We start from the raw sequence: 17,689 nt of genomic DNA, 5'->3' as shown, positions 1-17,689 counted from the left end.
TAAATGGACACAAGTCATATCAGGAATGGCAATATACAAAAACCTGTAGGAGAACACTTCAACCTCCTTGGCCACACAATAGCAGATGTAAAGGTAGCCATCTTACAGCAAAAAAACTTCAGGACCAGACTCCAAAGGGAAACTGCTGAGCTCCAGTTCATTTGCAAATTTGACACCATCAGATCAGGATTAAACAAAGACTGTGAATGGCTATCCAACTACAGAAACAGTTTCTCCTCCCTTGGTGTTCACACCTCAACTGCTAGCAGAGCACCTCACCCTCCCTGATTGAACTAACCTCGTTATCTCCACACTGATTTATACCTGCCTCTGGAGATTTCCATTACTTGCATCTGAAGAAGTGAGGTTCTTACCCACGATAGCTTATGCTCCCAATACTTCTGTTGGGCTCAAAGGTGCCACAGGACCCTCTGTTGCTTTTTACAGATTCAGACTAACACGGCTACCCCTCTGATACTTCAGATTTAAGATTTCATCTTGTAGAAGACTGCTTAAATTCCTTATGATAAAAATCATGCTGAAAGAATACTGAAGATGAGAATTGTAGAATTATGATAGCAATATACTGGCATTTTAAAAAATGTCCTATGTCCAAAACTTCCATTCTACATAACTACTTAAAGTTCTTCATCCAAAAAGAACAAATCTGTGAACTTAAAGGCCTCATTTTGCAAGCCTTTAATACCTTGAGTAATACATATACCGTATATACTCGATCATAAGCCGGTTCGTTTATAAGCCGACCCCCACAAAGATGGATAAGTAAAAATGGAAAATTTTTATAACCCATTCATAAGCCGACCCTATAATTCAAGGGTCAGCAAACTTTGGCTCCCGAGCCATCAGGACAAGCTGCTGGGGGGGCCGAGATGGTTTGTTTACCTTGAGCGTCCGCAGGCACGGAGGTAAACCTAAGTAAACAAAGTGTCCCAGCGCACCAGCTGCTTACCCTGACGGGCCAGGACAGCAACTGGTGGGGAAAATTTGTGTGTGTGTGGGGGGGGGGGGGGGGGGGGGGAGCAGGGAGGGGAAGAAGCTTGGAGTCAGGGGAGTAACCCCTGTGACCACCCTCCACATGACCCCACCCCTAGCCTAGGACCCCCACACTCTCCCCTCCCATCCCTTCCCACCTTATCTGGGGAGGATGTCTCTGACCTGGCTGGAGCTGCTCCGGCAGGCTGGGCAGCGCGGCTGCAACCTGCTCTGGCAGGCCAGACTGGACGGCATGGCTGCAGCACGTTCCGGGCCGGGTGGTGCGGCCACAGCCTGCTCTGGGGGGCAGGGCCGAGTGGCACAGCTGCAGCTGCTTTGGAGGTTGGGGAAAGGGCAGAGTGGTGGCCAGAAGCGGAGAGACTCTGGCCCCACCTCTTCCCTTCTGTCTCTGCTGACTGTGCTGCCTCTCCTTGCTCCCTCTGTTGGGAGGAGGGGCTGTGTCCTACCTCTCCCTCTCTATACCCGTTCATAAGCTGACCCCCTTCTCTGGTGCGTCCCTTTTTCACTAAAAAAAATTTGGCTTATGAATGAGTATATACGGTACTTCTGATTAATATCACCACTTTAGATTATTAAAACAATTAAAGCTATTCAAATTTTCACAAGTGAAGCAGAGTGATGGGCCAGAAATTAAAAACTGAAGCCTCCAACCAACAAAGACTTGTGCGCATGCTTAACTTTATGCACTAGTGAGTAGTCCCATGGAAATCAATGGGACTATTCAAAGTGTGTAAAATTAAGAACATGCATAAGTCTTTGCAGGATGGAAGCTTCAGTTTGTTCAGTGACACGCTAGCCTGCATGTTTTCACTTTCTGATTCGCATACACTAATATTATCTCGGTTGACAATATTGCAGTATAAATGTAGAGGAAAAATATCCATTAATTTTCTTATTTAAGTGAAAACATTTTTGTCCATATTACATTTTGTAAAATTCTCTCCCACTCTTCTTCAAAAGGAAAATAAAATTTTGGACAGAAAACTAGATCAGTGCCCATTTAGTTACCCAAGCAACTAAAATAAACCCAACATCATATTCTATTATAGACTAATTACATGACAAATTTCTGTTTTCTTAAGTTTCAGCTATTACTGAGAGGAACAGTCTCAAACTTGCATTTTAATCTTGTCACACTTGGGTTTCCTTCCAACTTTAGGCAACTGACTTTCTCCACACAAGTTTTTGGTTTGTTTGTTTTTTTAAATAAGAATGGTAAAAGTAAAATTTATAAATCAAACTTGACTAATTGAGCAGAGATATTGTTTGTAAAACTGCAGCCCAGAACAATTTTTACAAAATTCATGGTCACATTATTTTAAGCCCCTGAAAAAGTAGTTTTAAATTGGGAAGTATGATATAAACTCCATTATTGTGCTAACGCCTGGAAGTCCCCGGATAGGGACTGAAAAATCTTATATAAAGGCTGTACCACTAACACCCAGACACACACCACTACCCTAGCCTTAAAACAGCAACATATATCCATTTTTAGTACAATAGACTGATCCTACTTCTATCCCACTCCCTCACTGTTCTTTTGAAAGTCACATGTCACAACTTTACATTTAGGCTTGGAAGGATTAGATTTTTATCGGTAAGTGTCAGCCAACGTCGATTTCTCCATACACAAACCCACAAAAAAATATTTCTATCTATAATAATGGAAATTCAGATAGGCAAAGTAAGAAAAATAAAGTTTGTGAACTTATTAAAGTCTGATTTAAGGATATTTCCTTTGTATATTTTGACATGTGATGTTAACAATTTTTTCCCCAACAGTGATAAAGCATTAACTTTTTTGAATCTCACCATCTGTCATTAAATAATTGTTTGACCCCTTCCATAATTTTCCACAGCTGTGAAAATTTAAATAGATAAAAATCTAAAAAAAGCTTTTAAAAAAAATCCATATCCCTCAAAATTAAAAACTCAAATTCTACCTACCCTATTTATGTTTAACTATATTCAGCAAAAAAGTCAAGACTGGCAAATGAACTGAACAGGGGATGAGGGGACATTAAGCTATTGCTTCTCTTGTTGCAGTGAGGTGCCCTCGCCTTTAAAAACCTGACAGACCGACCTACCCCAGCTGCTTAGGAACTTTCATTTTCCGAGGCTTTTTCTCCTTCTCTGTGCCCTCCTCTTTCCGCTTCCGCTTCTTAATCCCACGGTCCTCTCCTTCTTTTAGTTTGGATACCTAAAGAACCAAAAAAGTGATAGCGTTACCTCTGCTCTACAATGTTTTTATACAATAATAAGTGCTTCAGCCTCATGTCTAGCAATTCAGATCTGACATCATCACTATTAAGCAACTGTATTTAAAAAAAAAAAAAAAGTGTGAAGGGCACTCCTTCACCTGTTTAGCCCACCAAGAGCTCAAGGCCTCAATTACATATTTTCTTATGTACTTTCTTTTTGCTTCTCACCACGTCAGATGACAAATTAGACATAAGTGTTCTTAGACTAAGGGCTTGTCTTCACTACATGGGTAAAGTCGACCTATGTTACGCTACTCCAGCTATGTGAATAAGGTTCCACCCTTGTGCTATTGGAGTGTATGGCAATACTTGAATATTAACAAAGTATTTTTTTAAAATTAAAAAGATACATAATTGAATGTATTCAACAACAGCCTTGGAAAAGACATTATGTCTGGTTCCTCAACTGTTCTGCCAAGTAAAGAAAAATTCCAGCAGCAGGCAACAACATCAGAGAAGATGGAAAATTCTAGGAAGGACACAGAACTCATGCAATCTCATTGGCCCCGTCCAACGGGTAGTATAAACAGATTCTAGAATGAGTTATAACCAGCCAGAGACAGAAACAGACAGTGTAAATTTTAATAAAAAGCAGTCACTTTTCAGAACAGAACTACATTTAAGTAACATATTCAAGAGAAATATTTTGGGAACTTTTTCAAGACTTTTTTAGGCATTAGGAACAATTTTAATCTTGCAAAATTTCATGAAATTGTAAATGTTATCTTGAGGAATTCACATTGAACTTTCTTTTATATGGCGATATTGGTTTTTATCGAAATAACACGAGCAGACTTCAACAAGTTTTTTAAAATGGTAAGGGTCCAATTTGTTTGCCAGCTTTAAACCGCTGTGTAGCTTTTGAAGGCTGGATAGCCTGCAGAAATCTCAGGTTATTTATGTTAGGAAACCTTGTGACGTCCCAGCCCCTTATACGTGAGCAGCAAGATACACCTCTACCCAGATATAATGCGACCCGATATAACACGAATTCGAATAGAATGCAGTAAAGCAGTGCTCCGGGGGGGGCGGGGCTGCGCACTTTGGCGGATCAAGGCCGGGAGGGGCCTTTTTAAATCGCCAGCCCCGGGGCACCTTCCCCTTTTGCCCCCCGCAGTTGGTAGTACCTGTCGGAGAGTCCTTTGCCACAGCAGCGCTTTAACATCGGCTGGGTACGGGCTGGTACCGGCTTCTTACCGGTGTGCCGTACCGGCCCACTTTCACCCCTACATCACCTATCTCTCTTTATCAGCAAGCTTTCAGTCTTCTCATTTTGTTGTACCCAGATTACGAAGCTTTCCTAATTTTCAAATCAGCCATAAATTCCAGGAGGAAGAGAAACTAAGATCACTTACTTTAGGTGGCCTGTGCTTTTTGTCCTCTGCAAAGTCTTCATCCTCTGAATCAGATGCCTGGCGGAATTGCAGTGTTCCTGTGTTGATGTAAAATCCCCCATATTTGGTTGTCAGAGATGCAGGAACCAATTCATCATACTGGGCAGGAAATAGAAGAGTCGGGTAATTAACCAACATCTATCACCTTATTAATAGGAAACAATTCACTTACTTAAATACAGTCTCTGAACATGAGGTATTAAACGCAAACACCTTACATAACTTTTCAGCAGCATTGGTATATTTATGATTTGAAATCTAGCAAGTTATTTGTCAAGGCTGTGGAGTGCTAGTGTCACAGTACCAATCCACTGCTTTTGAAGCAAACTAATAAAAATTCATATTTGGGAGAAGGCTAGGGTCACCACACTGTTGATAACACACTATCCATGGAGTGGAAGCAGTGGCACACCAAAAAACACCACCTGTTAGGAGATGTAATAACAGTGGTCCATCTAGCTCAATATTCTGTCACTGACAGTGTCTATTACACTGCTCTACAGCCAAAATGCTTCTGAAATAAATGTAGTCAAACTTTACTAATTCTGGGTCACTGAGAACGAAAATGATGCTTAAAATTGTTGATTGGCTCTAGTTTTCAAGATATGCTATTGGGTCAGTATATACGACCCTTGACTTGGGAATGGCGGAGGATAAGTGAGTTATAAAGGGAAAGGATCTCAATTTAAACCAGAAATGACTAAAATACATCTTTGACTGGATCTATGAATAAATCTATGACTGGGTTTGGACAGTACTTGCTTTTTAGGCAAAACAATGAATGATGCAATCTGAAGCTGGTATTGCGTCACATATGATATGAATTGCATCATGTTATTCCTAGAAGTCATGGATGATGCAATCATAACGAAGTTACATCACTCTGCTGAACAAATTGCCCTATATCAGCTCTAGAAGTCATACAGTGTCGTGCTCTCTTATTTGTCAGTGTTTGATTTTGCAAAGGGACACATTTCTGTTTCGCCAAAGTGAGCAGAGATGCCTCGTACTTGTGTGAACAGTGCAGATAACTTCTGCTATGTTTGTGGTGAAGTGACTTTTGCATCACCTTTATTTTGGCTGCAAAATTGGAGATCAGGACAAGAGGTGGGCCCCCCCACATATGCTGCAACACTTGTGCAATAAATCTTCGCCAGTGGTTGAACAGGAAAAGGAAATCTATGCCTTTTGCAGTGCCAATGATTTGGAGAGAGCCAACAGATCATACCAGCAATTGTTACTTCTGCATGGTGCCTCCAGTTGGGAAAGGTGTGTCAAAGAAGAAAAAGTGGACTGTGCATTATCCAAACATTCCATCAGCTATACACCCAGTACCCCATGGAGAAGGACTGCCAGTTCCTGATGCACCCCAGAATCATTCTCCTCACTTGAGTCAGACGAGGAAGAGGAAGGGGATGAAACTTCTGGTCCTGAACCATCAGTGTCACAGGACCCACATTTTCTCCCATCCTCCTCCTCTGAACCACTCCTCATAACACAAGGTGAACTGAATGACCTTGTCATGGATTTGGAACTACCCAAGAGTAAGGTAGAGCTGTTGGGTTCCAGACTACAGCAGTGGAATCTCCTGGCATGTTCCGTGACCGTCAAAAGGATCTTGTCCCATTCTTCTTCATGGAAGGTGATCTTGTAGCCTGCAACAACATCAATGGTGTGATGGCAGCCCTCAACATCGTTCACGATCCAGGTGAGTGGAGACTGTTCATTGATTTATCAAAGACGAGTCTTAAAGCTGTTTTCCTGCATAATAGCAATGTTTTGCCATCAATTCCAGTTGGTCATGCAGTCCAGATGAAGGAAACCTATGACAACATGAAACAACTTTTGAGGTGCATAAACTATGACCAACATCAGTGGCAGCTTTGTGGCGATTTGAAGGTTGTTGCTCTCTTGCTTGGTCTGCAGACTGGATACACAAAGTACTGCTGTTTTCTCTGCGAATGGGATAGTCGTGCAAGATATTCCCACTACATCAAGAAAGATTGGCCACTCCGACAGTCACTGGAGCCTGGGAGGAAAAGTGTTCAGCATCCACCCCTTGTTGAATCAAGGAAGATTTTGTTACCACCCTTACACATCAAGCTGGGTCTGATGAAGAACTTTGTCAAGGCCATTGACAAACACAAGCAGCTTTCAAGTACCTCTGTGGAAAATTTCCAAGGTTAAGTGAAGCTAAGATAAAAGGAAGGTGTCTTTGTTGGTCCTCAGATTCGTGAGCTTCTTTGAGATGATGCATTTGACCATGCACTGCGTGGCAAGGAAAAGACGGCATGGAAAGCCTTCCAGTTAGCGGCAATAAATTTTCTCGGAAACAACAAGGCAGACAACTACAGGTTGTTGGTGGAAAACCTCCTCAAGACATACAAAAGCCTTGGTTGCAACATGTCACTAAAGATACATTTTTTGCACTCTCATTTAGATTTTTTCCACCAAACTGCGGAGCAGTGAGCGACGAGCACTGCGAGCGATTTCACCGGGACATTGCAACAATGGAGAAACGCTATCAGGGCAAATGGAGCCCATCAATGCTTGCAGACTATTGCTGGACAGTGACAAGAGATGCTCTATTTAATGAATACAAGGGACAAGCCAAGAAGCGCCGAGTAGACACTGAATAGGACTAAACTATGTACATAATAGTTTTTTGCCTTTTGTTTCATAATAAATTTTATTTATATAACCCTTTTGCTGATTTTTAAAGTGTTACATAAACAGGACAGGTGAAATATTATCATATAAAGCAACCAAACACAGGAAAAGACCTAGGTTTACAATTTATGATTAAATAGGGTGACCAGATCAGAGAGGCGAAATATCGGGGGGGTGGGGGGGAGGGGGCGGGAGAAGGGGGCAGAGCCAAAAAATAAAAAAGCCGGTAGGGAGAAAAAAAAAAAAAGCACGAACAAGCGGGAAGCGCCTAGGCTGGTGCTGGTAAACAGCGGCCCCCGGGTCCCGGGATGCAACAACCCCCGCCCGGAGCCCAATGCCGCGGAGATGGGCACGGACAGGGGGAGCACCCCCGCCAAGTCCCTGCGCGGAGACCGTCCTGGGCTGGCCGCGGGCGCACCAGCGTGTGGCAGCCCCTTCCCTGGCAGGCTTCAGGGAGTGGTAATAATTATTGGTTGGGCCCATCTGTGAAATAGCACACTGGCTCTGCTGCATTCAAGGATGGCTTGTATTGATGATCCTGAGACTGGGCTACACCCCGCTGGAGAAGCGGGACCTTGCCGCTGCCCCCAGGCCGGGACTCGCCCAAGCATCGCGGGACAGGATCGCCTCACCTAGGGTCGCACACCCAGCCAGGCATGCACTGCTCCCCCCGCCCCGCCCCCCGGAGGCAGACAGACTCTAATTATCCCCAGCACCGCGGCGGAGCCGCAGCCCGACCGGCCCTTCCAGCTGCTACTCCGCCTCTCCCTCGCCGCGTGTCAGGCAGAGGCATCTGCCTGGCACCCAGCGCCAACTACACCCCTCCGGGGCCGGAGCGCACGTGGCGGAGGTGAAGCCCCGAGGAACCAGAGTCCCCACGCGGACAGCTGCTGCCCCCCCACCCATGGGCGCGTAGGGAGTCGGTTCCCCAGGCTGGACCCGGGGCTGCCCCCCTGCAGATACCCCCCACCCTCCTGCCTGCGATTGGGCCAGGGCCAGGCCGGACTCACCCCGCTGTCCCCGGGCCTCCTCCCTCCAGCGCTTGCCTGGGAGGGAGCAGGAATGCGGCGTGCTTCGGAAAGAGGCGGGGATTTGGGGAGGGATCCAATGGGGCAGTTGAGGGGGTGGGGCCAGGCCGAGGATTTGGGGAGCTATCCAATGGGGGAAGGAGGGGGCGGAGTTGGGGCGAGGGAGGGGGCGCGAGCCAGAGCGGAGGGCAAAAATTGCTTGTTTGTCCAGTGTCCCGACCAAACATTGGTCGGGACGCGGGACAAACGAGCAAATATCGGGACAGTCCCGACAAAATCGGGACGTCTGGTCACCCTATGATTAAAACACTACTATCTACACAATATACATAGACATAAAATGTAAAAACTTAAATATCTTAGAAACAGTAGCCAGTTGTTTTAATTGTCATATTTGAATACAGCACATCAAAATACATAATAAATAGCACATTTTATCTCTGAAGCAGACGAGTTCTCAAAAATTGTAGACCAGTGTTACCAGAAGGTTCAGATGACGGTACATGAAACCATGTAGCAGACAGTTACTGAATAATCACCCAAAGGTCAACATAGAATATTTCTTCACAACTCCATCAGTTACTGGGTGACTTACATGCTGCAGTATGCAGGTTTAATATTTAATATACCTGGATTTTTTCAAAATCCTACTAAGATCTTGGCCTCACCAAGATCCACTAGCCACAGACTCCACAGATTTATTGTAAGTTGAATAAAAATATCTCCATTTATCAATTTTTAATGTGTTTGCATTTCAATTTCACAGAATTCACCCTTATTTTTCTAGTATGAGAAAGAATGCCCAATTTACCTTCTCTATACCATTCATTTTTTTTTTGCATGCCTCTAACATGATCCTCTCTCAATTTATCTTTAAATGGTCCTTATCTTTCCATGCCTCTAATTATTTTCATCACCTCTTCCTAGACCCTTTATTTGTGATATATATTTTGAGATAAGGTGACTAGATAGAACAGAACATTGCAAGTAAAGGGGGGTCCATGAATTTACGTATAAGCTTTATAATATTTATAATCAATTTATGTAGGGGTTTTATAATATATTCAGTGTTACAATATTTTCAGTATTATACTTTTAATATTTTATTTGCTTTTTTTGAACCTCTGCTCAATGTAGCGTTGGTATCATTGCAGACAGCTCAGTGAAACACAGGATGTCTTCTTGTGTAATTTCACTTAATTAGAACTCAGCAGTGTCTCTGAATAATTCATATAATTACTTCCACCGTGCTTTACTTTGTCAACATTAAATACCATCTACCATCATGTTGCCCATTCAACTGGCATCTGAAATGCCTCACTATCTTCTCAAGTAGCCTACAGAATGGTCATCTGCAAAAGTTACCACCTTACCATTCCTAGCTCATGAATGTGTCACATACCACCAATGGTAGCATAAAACACTATACCACCTCAAAATTAACCTTATGCACTATAATCATCTAAATGTAGGACTGTAAGGAACCTTGAGGAGTCAAGTCCAGCTCCCTGAGCTGAGGCAGGACCAAGTACACCCAGACCATCCTTGACAGGCCATGTTGGTAACTATAGATTTATTCCTACTCTGTTTACCCTCACTCAGTCAATTTCTTGTAGATATTTTGCTAGCAGTGTACGTTCAAGAAGGCTCTGAACACAGAGTAGCAGCAGTCTTGTTGATTCACTCAGGAACAACATTCCACAGAATGTCATGAAAGAAGTGCTTGCAAGAGGACTGGAAGAGTGGGGCATTGAGCGCAGCATGAAATAATATAACAATATATGGAGATATACCTATCTCACAGAACAGGAAGGGACCCTGAAAGGTCATCGAGTCCAGCCCCCTGCCTTCACTAGCAGGGCCAAGTACTGATTTTTGCTCCAGATCCCTAAGTGGCCCCCTCAAGGATTGAACTCACAACCCTTGGTTTAGCAGGCCAATGCTCAAACCACTGAGCTATCCAGGACAATGAAAATGAGACAAACATCTTAAGATTGATGAAGCGGAAGAGGGAGTGAAGGGATGAAATGGTCAGCTTGAGGGGTGAGAAATAAGATTCTGGTGACAGCATTTTTTATGGGGAATGGTCAAAGAATGGGAAATCTATACAACACCTGTGACTAGGAGTCCAGAGAGAAGACATTTACAATACCTACAAGAAAAGATTACAAGAACTATCACAACTGCAGTGTATGGATAGAGACAAATGGATTATTGAACTATTTTGAAAGAACAAGAGACAGCATTTGGATGTGCCTTAGCAGTATGAGGCATAGGAGATGGAAAAATCAAAGGTGACCTCAAAGATACAGGCCTAAGCAACAGGGAGATTGGTGCTTGTCAAATATGAAAGAAATGGAGAAAGTGATGGCTCTCAAGAAAGAAAAGGAATTGCTCTTTGGCTATGTCAGCTTGAGCTGAGACACACCAATAAGAGGAAATGTTGGGGACAGGCCAAGATCCAGAATTGAACAGATGGAGCAAACAAGTGAACGTGAGTCACTGGGATAGAGATGGCAACTGAAGATATGAGCATATGAGATCACTTCATGAAAGGATATAAAATGAGGAGGGGAAATAAATCAAGAACAGAACAATGAAGGATGAATAAATAGTAATAATATCAATTTGTTCCTCCTTGTTCCTAATGCAAAGAAGCTGAATGATTTCTTTGAAATGTCCTAATCCTCTTTATTTGCTGTTAGGCTAGGGGGAAAATTCTTATCACAGGACCATAGAAGCTAAAACTTCAGATATGGCTGACTGATGAGAAAGATTAAGAGCAACTAGCAAAATACTAAAAAAAAAAAAAAAAAAGCCGTTAATTTTTAAGTACATCAGAAGCAGGAAGCCTGCCAAAAATCAGTGGGGCCACTGGACAATCAAGATGCTAAAGAAGCACTCAAGGAAGACAAGGCCGTTGCAGAGAAGCTACATGAATTCTTTGTATCAATCTTCACTGCAGAGGATGTGAGGGAGATTCCCACTCCTGAGCCATTCTTTTTAGGGAGGAAATATGAGGCCCTGTCCCAGATTGAGCTATCAGTAGCAGTGGTTTTGGAACAAAATTGATAAACTGAACAGTAATAAATCACCAGGACTTCATGGTATTCACTCAAGAGTTCTGAAGGAACTCAAATATGAAATTGCAGAACTACTACTGTGGTATGCAACCTTTTGCTTAAGTCAGCATGTATCACATGACAGGAGGATAGCTAACGTGACACCAAAATTTTAAAAATGCTCCAAAGGCGATCCTGGCAATTACAGGCTGTTAAGTTTAAATTCAGTACCAGGCAAACTGGTTAAAACTATAGTAAAGAACAGAATTATTATATAGATGAACATGATTTGTTGGGGAAGAGTCAACACAGCTCTTGTAAAGGGAAATCATGCCTCACCAATCTATTAGAATTCTTTGTGGGGGTGAACAAACATGTGGACAAGGGTGATCCAGTGGATATAGTGTACCTGGACTTTCAGAAAGCCTCTGACAAGATCCCTCATCAAAGGCTCTTAAGCAAAGAAATGAATGATGAGATAAGAGGGAAGGTCCTCTCGTGGATCAGTTACTGGTTGAAAAGACAAGAAACAAAGGGTAGGAATACATGGTCCATTTTCTAAATGGAAAGAGGTAAATAGCAGGGTCCCCCAAGGATCAATACTGGAACCAGTGAGGTTCAACATATTCATACATTATTTGGAAAAGGGTAAACAGTAGGGTGGCAAAGTTTGCAGATGATACAAAATTACTCAAGATAATTAAGTCCAAAGAAGACTGAGAAGAGTTGCAAAGAGATCTCACAAAACTGAGCGACAGAGCAACAAAATGGCAGATGAAATTCAATGTTGATAAATGCAAAGTAATGCACATTGTATGTATAGTTGAGATTGTGTTTTCCAAAATGATGGGAGTATAAATCAGCTGTTACCACTCAAGAAAGATCTTGGAGTCATAGAGGATAGTTCTCTGAAAATATCTACTCAATGTACAGCAGCAATCAAAAAAGCAATGTTAGGAACCATTAGGAAAGGGATAGATAAGACAGAAAATATAATGCCACTATATAAATCCATGGTATGCCCACATCTTGAATACTGTGTGTAGTTCTGGTTGCCCCATCTCAAAAAAGATGTATTAGAATTGGAAAAAGTACAGAGATGGCAACAAAAATTATTAGGGCTATGGAACAGCTTCCATATGCAGAAAGATTAATAAGATTGGGACTGTTCAGTTTAGAAGAGAGATGGCTAGTAGGAGGGACACGATAGAGGTCTATAAAATCATAAATGGTGTGGAGGAAGTATTATTTACCCCTTCACATAACACACAAATCAGCGGTCAACCAATGAAATTAATAGGCAGCAGGTTTAAAACAAACAAAAGGAAATACTTCGCACAGTCAACCTGTAGAAACTCATTGCCAGGGAATGTTTTGAATGCCTAAAGTATAACTGGGTTCAAAAAAGAATTATGTAAGTTCATGGAGGATAGGTCCATTAATGGTTATTACCCAAGATCAGGGACACAACCCTATGCTCTGTGTGTCCCCAAACCTCTAACTACTAGAAACAGGGACTGGACAAGAAGGGATGGATCACTAGGTATATTGCCCTGTTCTGTTCACTTCTTCTGAAGCATCTGGCACCAGCCACTGTCAAAAGACAACATACTGGGCTTGATGGATCACTGGTTTGACCCAGTGTGGCCAGCCTTAAGAAAGGTTGTCCCTCTCTTGGGTTGCGGACTCATTCTCAAAAGTTAAAAATGAAATCAATTGCTGTTATGACTGTCTAAAGGCAGTTCTTTAGACAATCATGCACTCTAGTCATTCTGTTTTGGACTATTGTGGAAGGGCTCCTTACTTTTGTTCTTATGTTTAGCATGTCTGAATCTCAGTCAGAAATATTTAGGTTTGTCTCTTTATGTAAGAGAACTACCATAGTCTCAATTCTAATGCAGCCTAAATAAAAATTCAAATACCTAAATATTATGGATGTCCATTTGGTTTTGAAATCTAGATCTGGTCATAGGTAGGAACACTAATTCAGCCTTTTACTAATACTACCATTTGTTGTGTCCACAAATATTTTACTTGTATCCCTCACTCCAGCTTCAAGCCAGTAGAAAAAAGACTGACAGGGCAGAAACATTCACACTGAATTATACAGTCACATCTGTGTTAAGTCCTGGAGATGGTTTGGTGTATATATAGACACAGGGGTTTGTTTTTGTTAAGCTCATTGTGGAAAATCCATGTTCTTCCACTACAGTGCTGTAGGACAATGAGAACACATTTCCATCAAGCACAACTTATCCTGAGATGCAGGTGGGCTTAGTGGTTAAAAGGTTTTATTAAACATGCACATGAAATGTCATTTGTTGTAAGCTTGATAATATTCAGGTGTAACTACAGAGTTAACCACTGATATAGCACATTCTCCTTTACCTCCTCTCTCAATATCTGTAATTTTTGTCAGTCTTAGACCTACTTCACAATCATTAGCCCACTGTATGGAGTCAAGAAATTGAAACCATGTGACTGGTAGTTGCCATAGCCTGGTAATCTGGCAGCTTCAAGTACGTAGATCTGATTGTTCTGCAGTTATAGCTCTAAAGATCCAGAAATATTTACTTTTCAGGTTTGCTGCCCCTAAGGATAAGTTTTCAAAAATAATGGCCAGGATTGTCTTTCAGTACCAATATGAACTCCAACAAAGCACTTTCTAGCTTTTCAAAAAGCATGCCTGGCTGGGTGTGCGACCCTAGGTGAGGCGATCCTGTCCCGCGATGCTTGGGCGAGTCCCGGCCTGGGGGCAGCGGCAAGGTCCCGCTTCTCCAGCGGGGTGTAGCCCAGTCTCAGGATCATCAATACAAGCCATCCTTGAATGCAGCAGAGCCAGTGTCCTGAGACTTCCTGCTAAGCAAGTCTGCCCACACGTTCGCCTCGCCTGCAAGGCAAAGAGCTACTGAATGGCTTTGGATACACCACAGCCAAAGATATTTGTGGAAGCAAGAAGAGAGCTACAAATATACTCCTCCCTATTTGCTGCTGTGATACAGGACAGTTGTATTGTCTGTAAGCACGCATACTACACAGTGCTGCAGAGATAGCTGAAAGGCTTTGAGGGCCCACCAAGCTGACCTAAGTTCCAGTATCTTGATAAGAAGTGTAGACTCAAGTGTTTCCTGGCCTATGTCCTTGGCAGTTTTGGTAATGCACACCCCAGACCAGATTGGAGGAATTGGTGAGGATTATGATGTTAAGGGAGGGGAGAGCAAAAGGTATCCCCTGAAGGACAGTAGTCCCTGTGAATTATTTGTATTGCAGTATTGTCTGTTCCCACTAATGAAGCTACTGGAGCACTTGAGAATAGTCTCCTTTGAAGACTGTACATTTGGCATGGCCAGTGGTGTAAAAGTCTCATGTTCAGACAAGCAAAGGGTGTGACAGAGTGATGAAACCATCAGGCCTAGTAGTGTTAGGGGAAAAAAGTTTACGTATTACGTACTTGTTATTCCCTGAGAATTGCCAAAGTGTCTAGAATTTGAAAACTGTCTTGTGGAAGAAAGGCACTGGCCTGAGTGGTGTCCAAGACCATTCTGATTAAAATGATTCTTCGTACAGGTTGAAGTGTCAATTTCTTCCAGTTAACAGTCCCAAAGACTCGATGGAGTTGCACATGTAGTGATCTCTGAGGAGAGGTCCTTCGGTGAGTTAGCCCTCAGGAGCCGGTCATCGAAGTACGGGTAGACAAATATTCCTTGGTTTCTGAGGTGTGCACCAGCCACTGCGAGGCACTTGTTGGGGCTGTATACAAGTCAAAAGGCAGGCCTCTGAATTGTTAGCATCTTGTGACCCATCTCTCATACTTGATGTGAGCATGTTTGATTGCCAGATGAAAGCAGGCATCCTTTAAATTGAGGGCTGCACACCTATTCTCTGGTATAAGGAAGAGATGTCCCCTAGAGAGCATCCTGAACTTGAATGCTTTTATAGATCCGTTTTGGATTCTGAGGTCAAGGATGGGTCTCAGAAAGTTGCTCTTGTTGGGGATCAGGAAATAGGATTTATTCTCACTTTCCCTGAGTTTTCCTGCAGACACTGTTCACAGTGTCCCACCTCTCTGACTCAATTCTTGAAAAGGAAATCCACTTCTTCCACCAGGATTCTCTTATAGGATGGGTGTTTGAAGAGAAAGGTGAGGGTGGCAAGGTGGTCATGTGTGTAACTAGATGGAATCTGTCATAAATGGTGTCCAGTAACCAGCAATCAGAAGTAATCATGCAACAGGTGCTGCAGAAAGACAAAGTCCAAAAGTGTGAATATATGGAGAGGAGATGCAGACTGGAGGCACGGTACATGACTCAAACATACAGTCAAAATTGCTGTTTAGAAGCTGATGTTGATGGTTGTGAGGGTGCACAGGGAGGAAGCCTACTTCTATACTGCTGAGGTTATTTGTCAGTAACAGGTTTAAGAGGTGGTTGATATCACTTCTGGGGATGTATCCCTTGGTGTTGCCTGGGAGCTTGTCTTTGGAAGCAAAATGACAGCTAGAAAAACCTCAGAGTTGAGGAAGAGGACTGCGTTAATTGCAGGGAGTGGAGAGTGGCCATGATCATCTCTGGGTCTTCATCATTTTGTCACTAAAAGTGGCAGTGCCCTCAAAAGGGAATTCCCCAGCCCCACCCCAGGATTCAGATACGAGACCAGAAGCCCTCAGCCAGAAGTACCTCCCAAGAGCCATTCCTATGGTCATTTTTCTTGCACTGGCATCTGAGGCAACCTAGGCTGCTCTTCAAGCAAGCATACAACTATTGGGGACCAGAGTAGGGCCACTTCCTTCTGTTCCTTGAACAAGGATTCAAGGCTGGGGCTTATGACATCAAACAAAATAAAACTGTAGTGGGACAACACAGCTTTATAGGTGGCCACTCAAAGGCCTATTTAACCAGGTAAGTAAGCTCTCCTGCCAAAACATCCATGTCATCTCTCTCTGACAGAGTTTTGCACTTAAGTGTCCTATAAGATGCCTTGTTGCCCTTAAATCTCCTATATTGCAGATACAATCAAGGAATTTGCCAAAGGATGCTGCAGCAGGAACTAGTGTCTTTTAGTACACTTCAACCTCTCTAATCACTCAGTGACAGACTTGAAGGTGTCAGTTTTGCAACAAAAAAACTTCAAAAAACAGACTCCAAAAAGAGACTGCTGAACTCGAATTAATATGCAAATTAGACAATTAATTTAGGCCTAAACAGAGACTGGGAATGGTTGGGTCATTACACTAATTTAATTTCCTCACCACCCCCATGTTAAGTTCTCCTCACACCTTCTATGGGTCATCTCGATTATCACTTCAAAGTTTTTTCTTCTGCTGCTACTGATAGCTCATCTCAATTGATTGGCCTCTTACAGTTGGTATGGCTACTTCCACCTTTTCATGTTCTCTATGTATAAATATCTTCTGTCTGTGTGTTCCACTCTATGCATCTGAAGAAGTGGGCTGTAGCCCACGAAAGCTTATGCTTAAATACATTTGTTAGTCTCTAAGGTGCCACAAGTACTCCTGTTCTTTTTGTGGATACAGATTAACACGGCTGCTACTTTGAAACCTTTTAGTACAGGGTATATCCTATCGCTATCTTGGATACAGGCAGGGCCAAACAAAAAAAATAGAAAAAAAAATAAAAAAAGTATTTTTGGCTGAACTGAGAAGGCTGAAGCCAATGGGAGAGGTAGTTTCTCCCCAATCTGCATCTGTAATATGTTGAACAGGGGGAAAATCACAGGATTTCTCCAGTGCTGTGACCCCTTCTTGCAGCTAGCTGGAGTAATATTTGCCATTGCCCAATAGTTTCTGGAACATTTATTAGTCAGAAGGGAAAAAGAGATGAAGCATTAATCTGATCCTCTAGTGAGGTGCCAGCTGTATGTTTCTCTAAAGAGAATTTATATGCTTCCTCTGAAGAAATCTCATTGTATTTCTCAGATTATAGGCAGATTACCTGCAGATCTGAGGAATCTGCTGAAAGCAAGGAAGATTGCATTGACATCAAGTGAGGAAGAGAGAAGCTAGTAAAAGCACTGATGCTAGAGGAGGACACAGTGCTGAAAGAAGTATTGGCACTGATGTCAGTGTGAAGGTCTATGCCGGCGTTGATCTTGCAGCCTCCAGCAGGTCTTTCATGGAGTCCCATATGTAGGGCCACAAGACGAGGTGAAGACTGTCTGGATCTGAGGCAAGGGAAGAGGACCAGAATCTTGAGATCAAGTTGGGGGACCCTCTGGTTTTAATTCTGAAGGAGTCTAAGGTA

The 17,689-nt window shown here is 42.8% G+C and overlaps 1 protein-coding gene across 3 annotated transcripts in view; it reads right to left on the bottom strand.

Moving 5' to 3' along the window:
• Window positions 1–17,689, bottom strand: part of UBN2 (ubinuclein 2) — a 105,554-nt gene that overhangs the window by 71,989 nt on the left and 15,876 nt on the right. For all 3 annotated transcript variants that reach the window (XM_034774776.1, XM_034774790.1, XM_034774782.1), the window contains exons 4-5: window positions 4,631–4,768; window positions 3,102–3,214 (exon numbers count right to left, since the gene is read on the bottom strand). In XM_034774776.1, the coding sequence (XP_034630667.1) occupies window positions 3,102–3,214; window positions 4,631–4,768 (251 nt within the window). The remainder of the gene's footprint in view (window positions 1–3,101; window positions 3,215–4,630; window positions 4,769–17,689) is intronic.

Source organism: Trachemys scripta, chromosome 1 (assembly GCF_013100865.1).
Source record: "Trachemys scripta elegans isolate TJP31775 chromosome 1, CAS_Tse_1.0, whole genome shotgun sequence".
Taxonomy (NCBI): Eukaryota; Metazoa; Chordata; order Testudines; family Emydidae; genus Trachemys; species Trachemys scripta.
The sequence above is the reverse complement of the archived record's forward strand: the minus strand, read 5'-3'. Positions and strand labels throughout refer to the sequence as shown.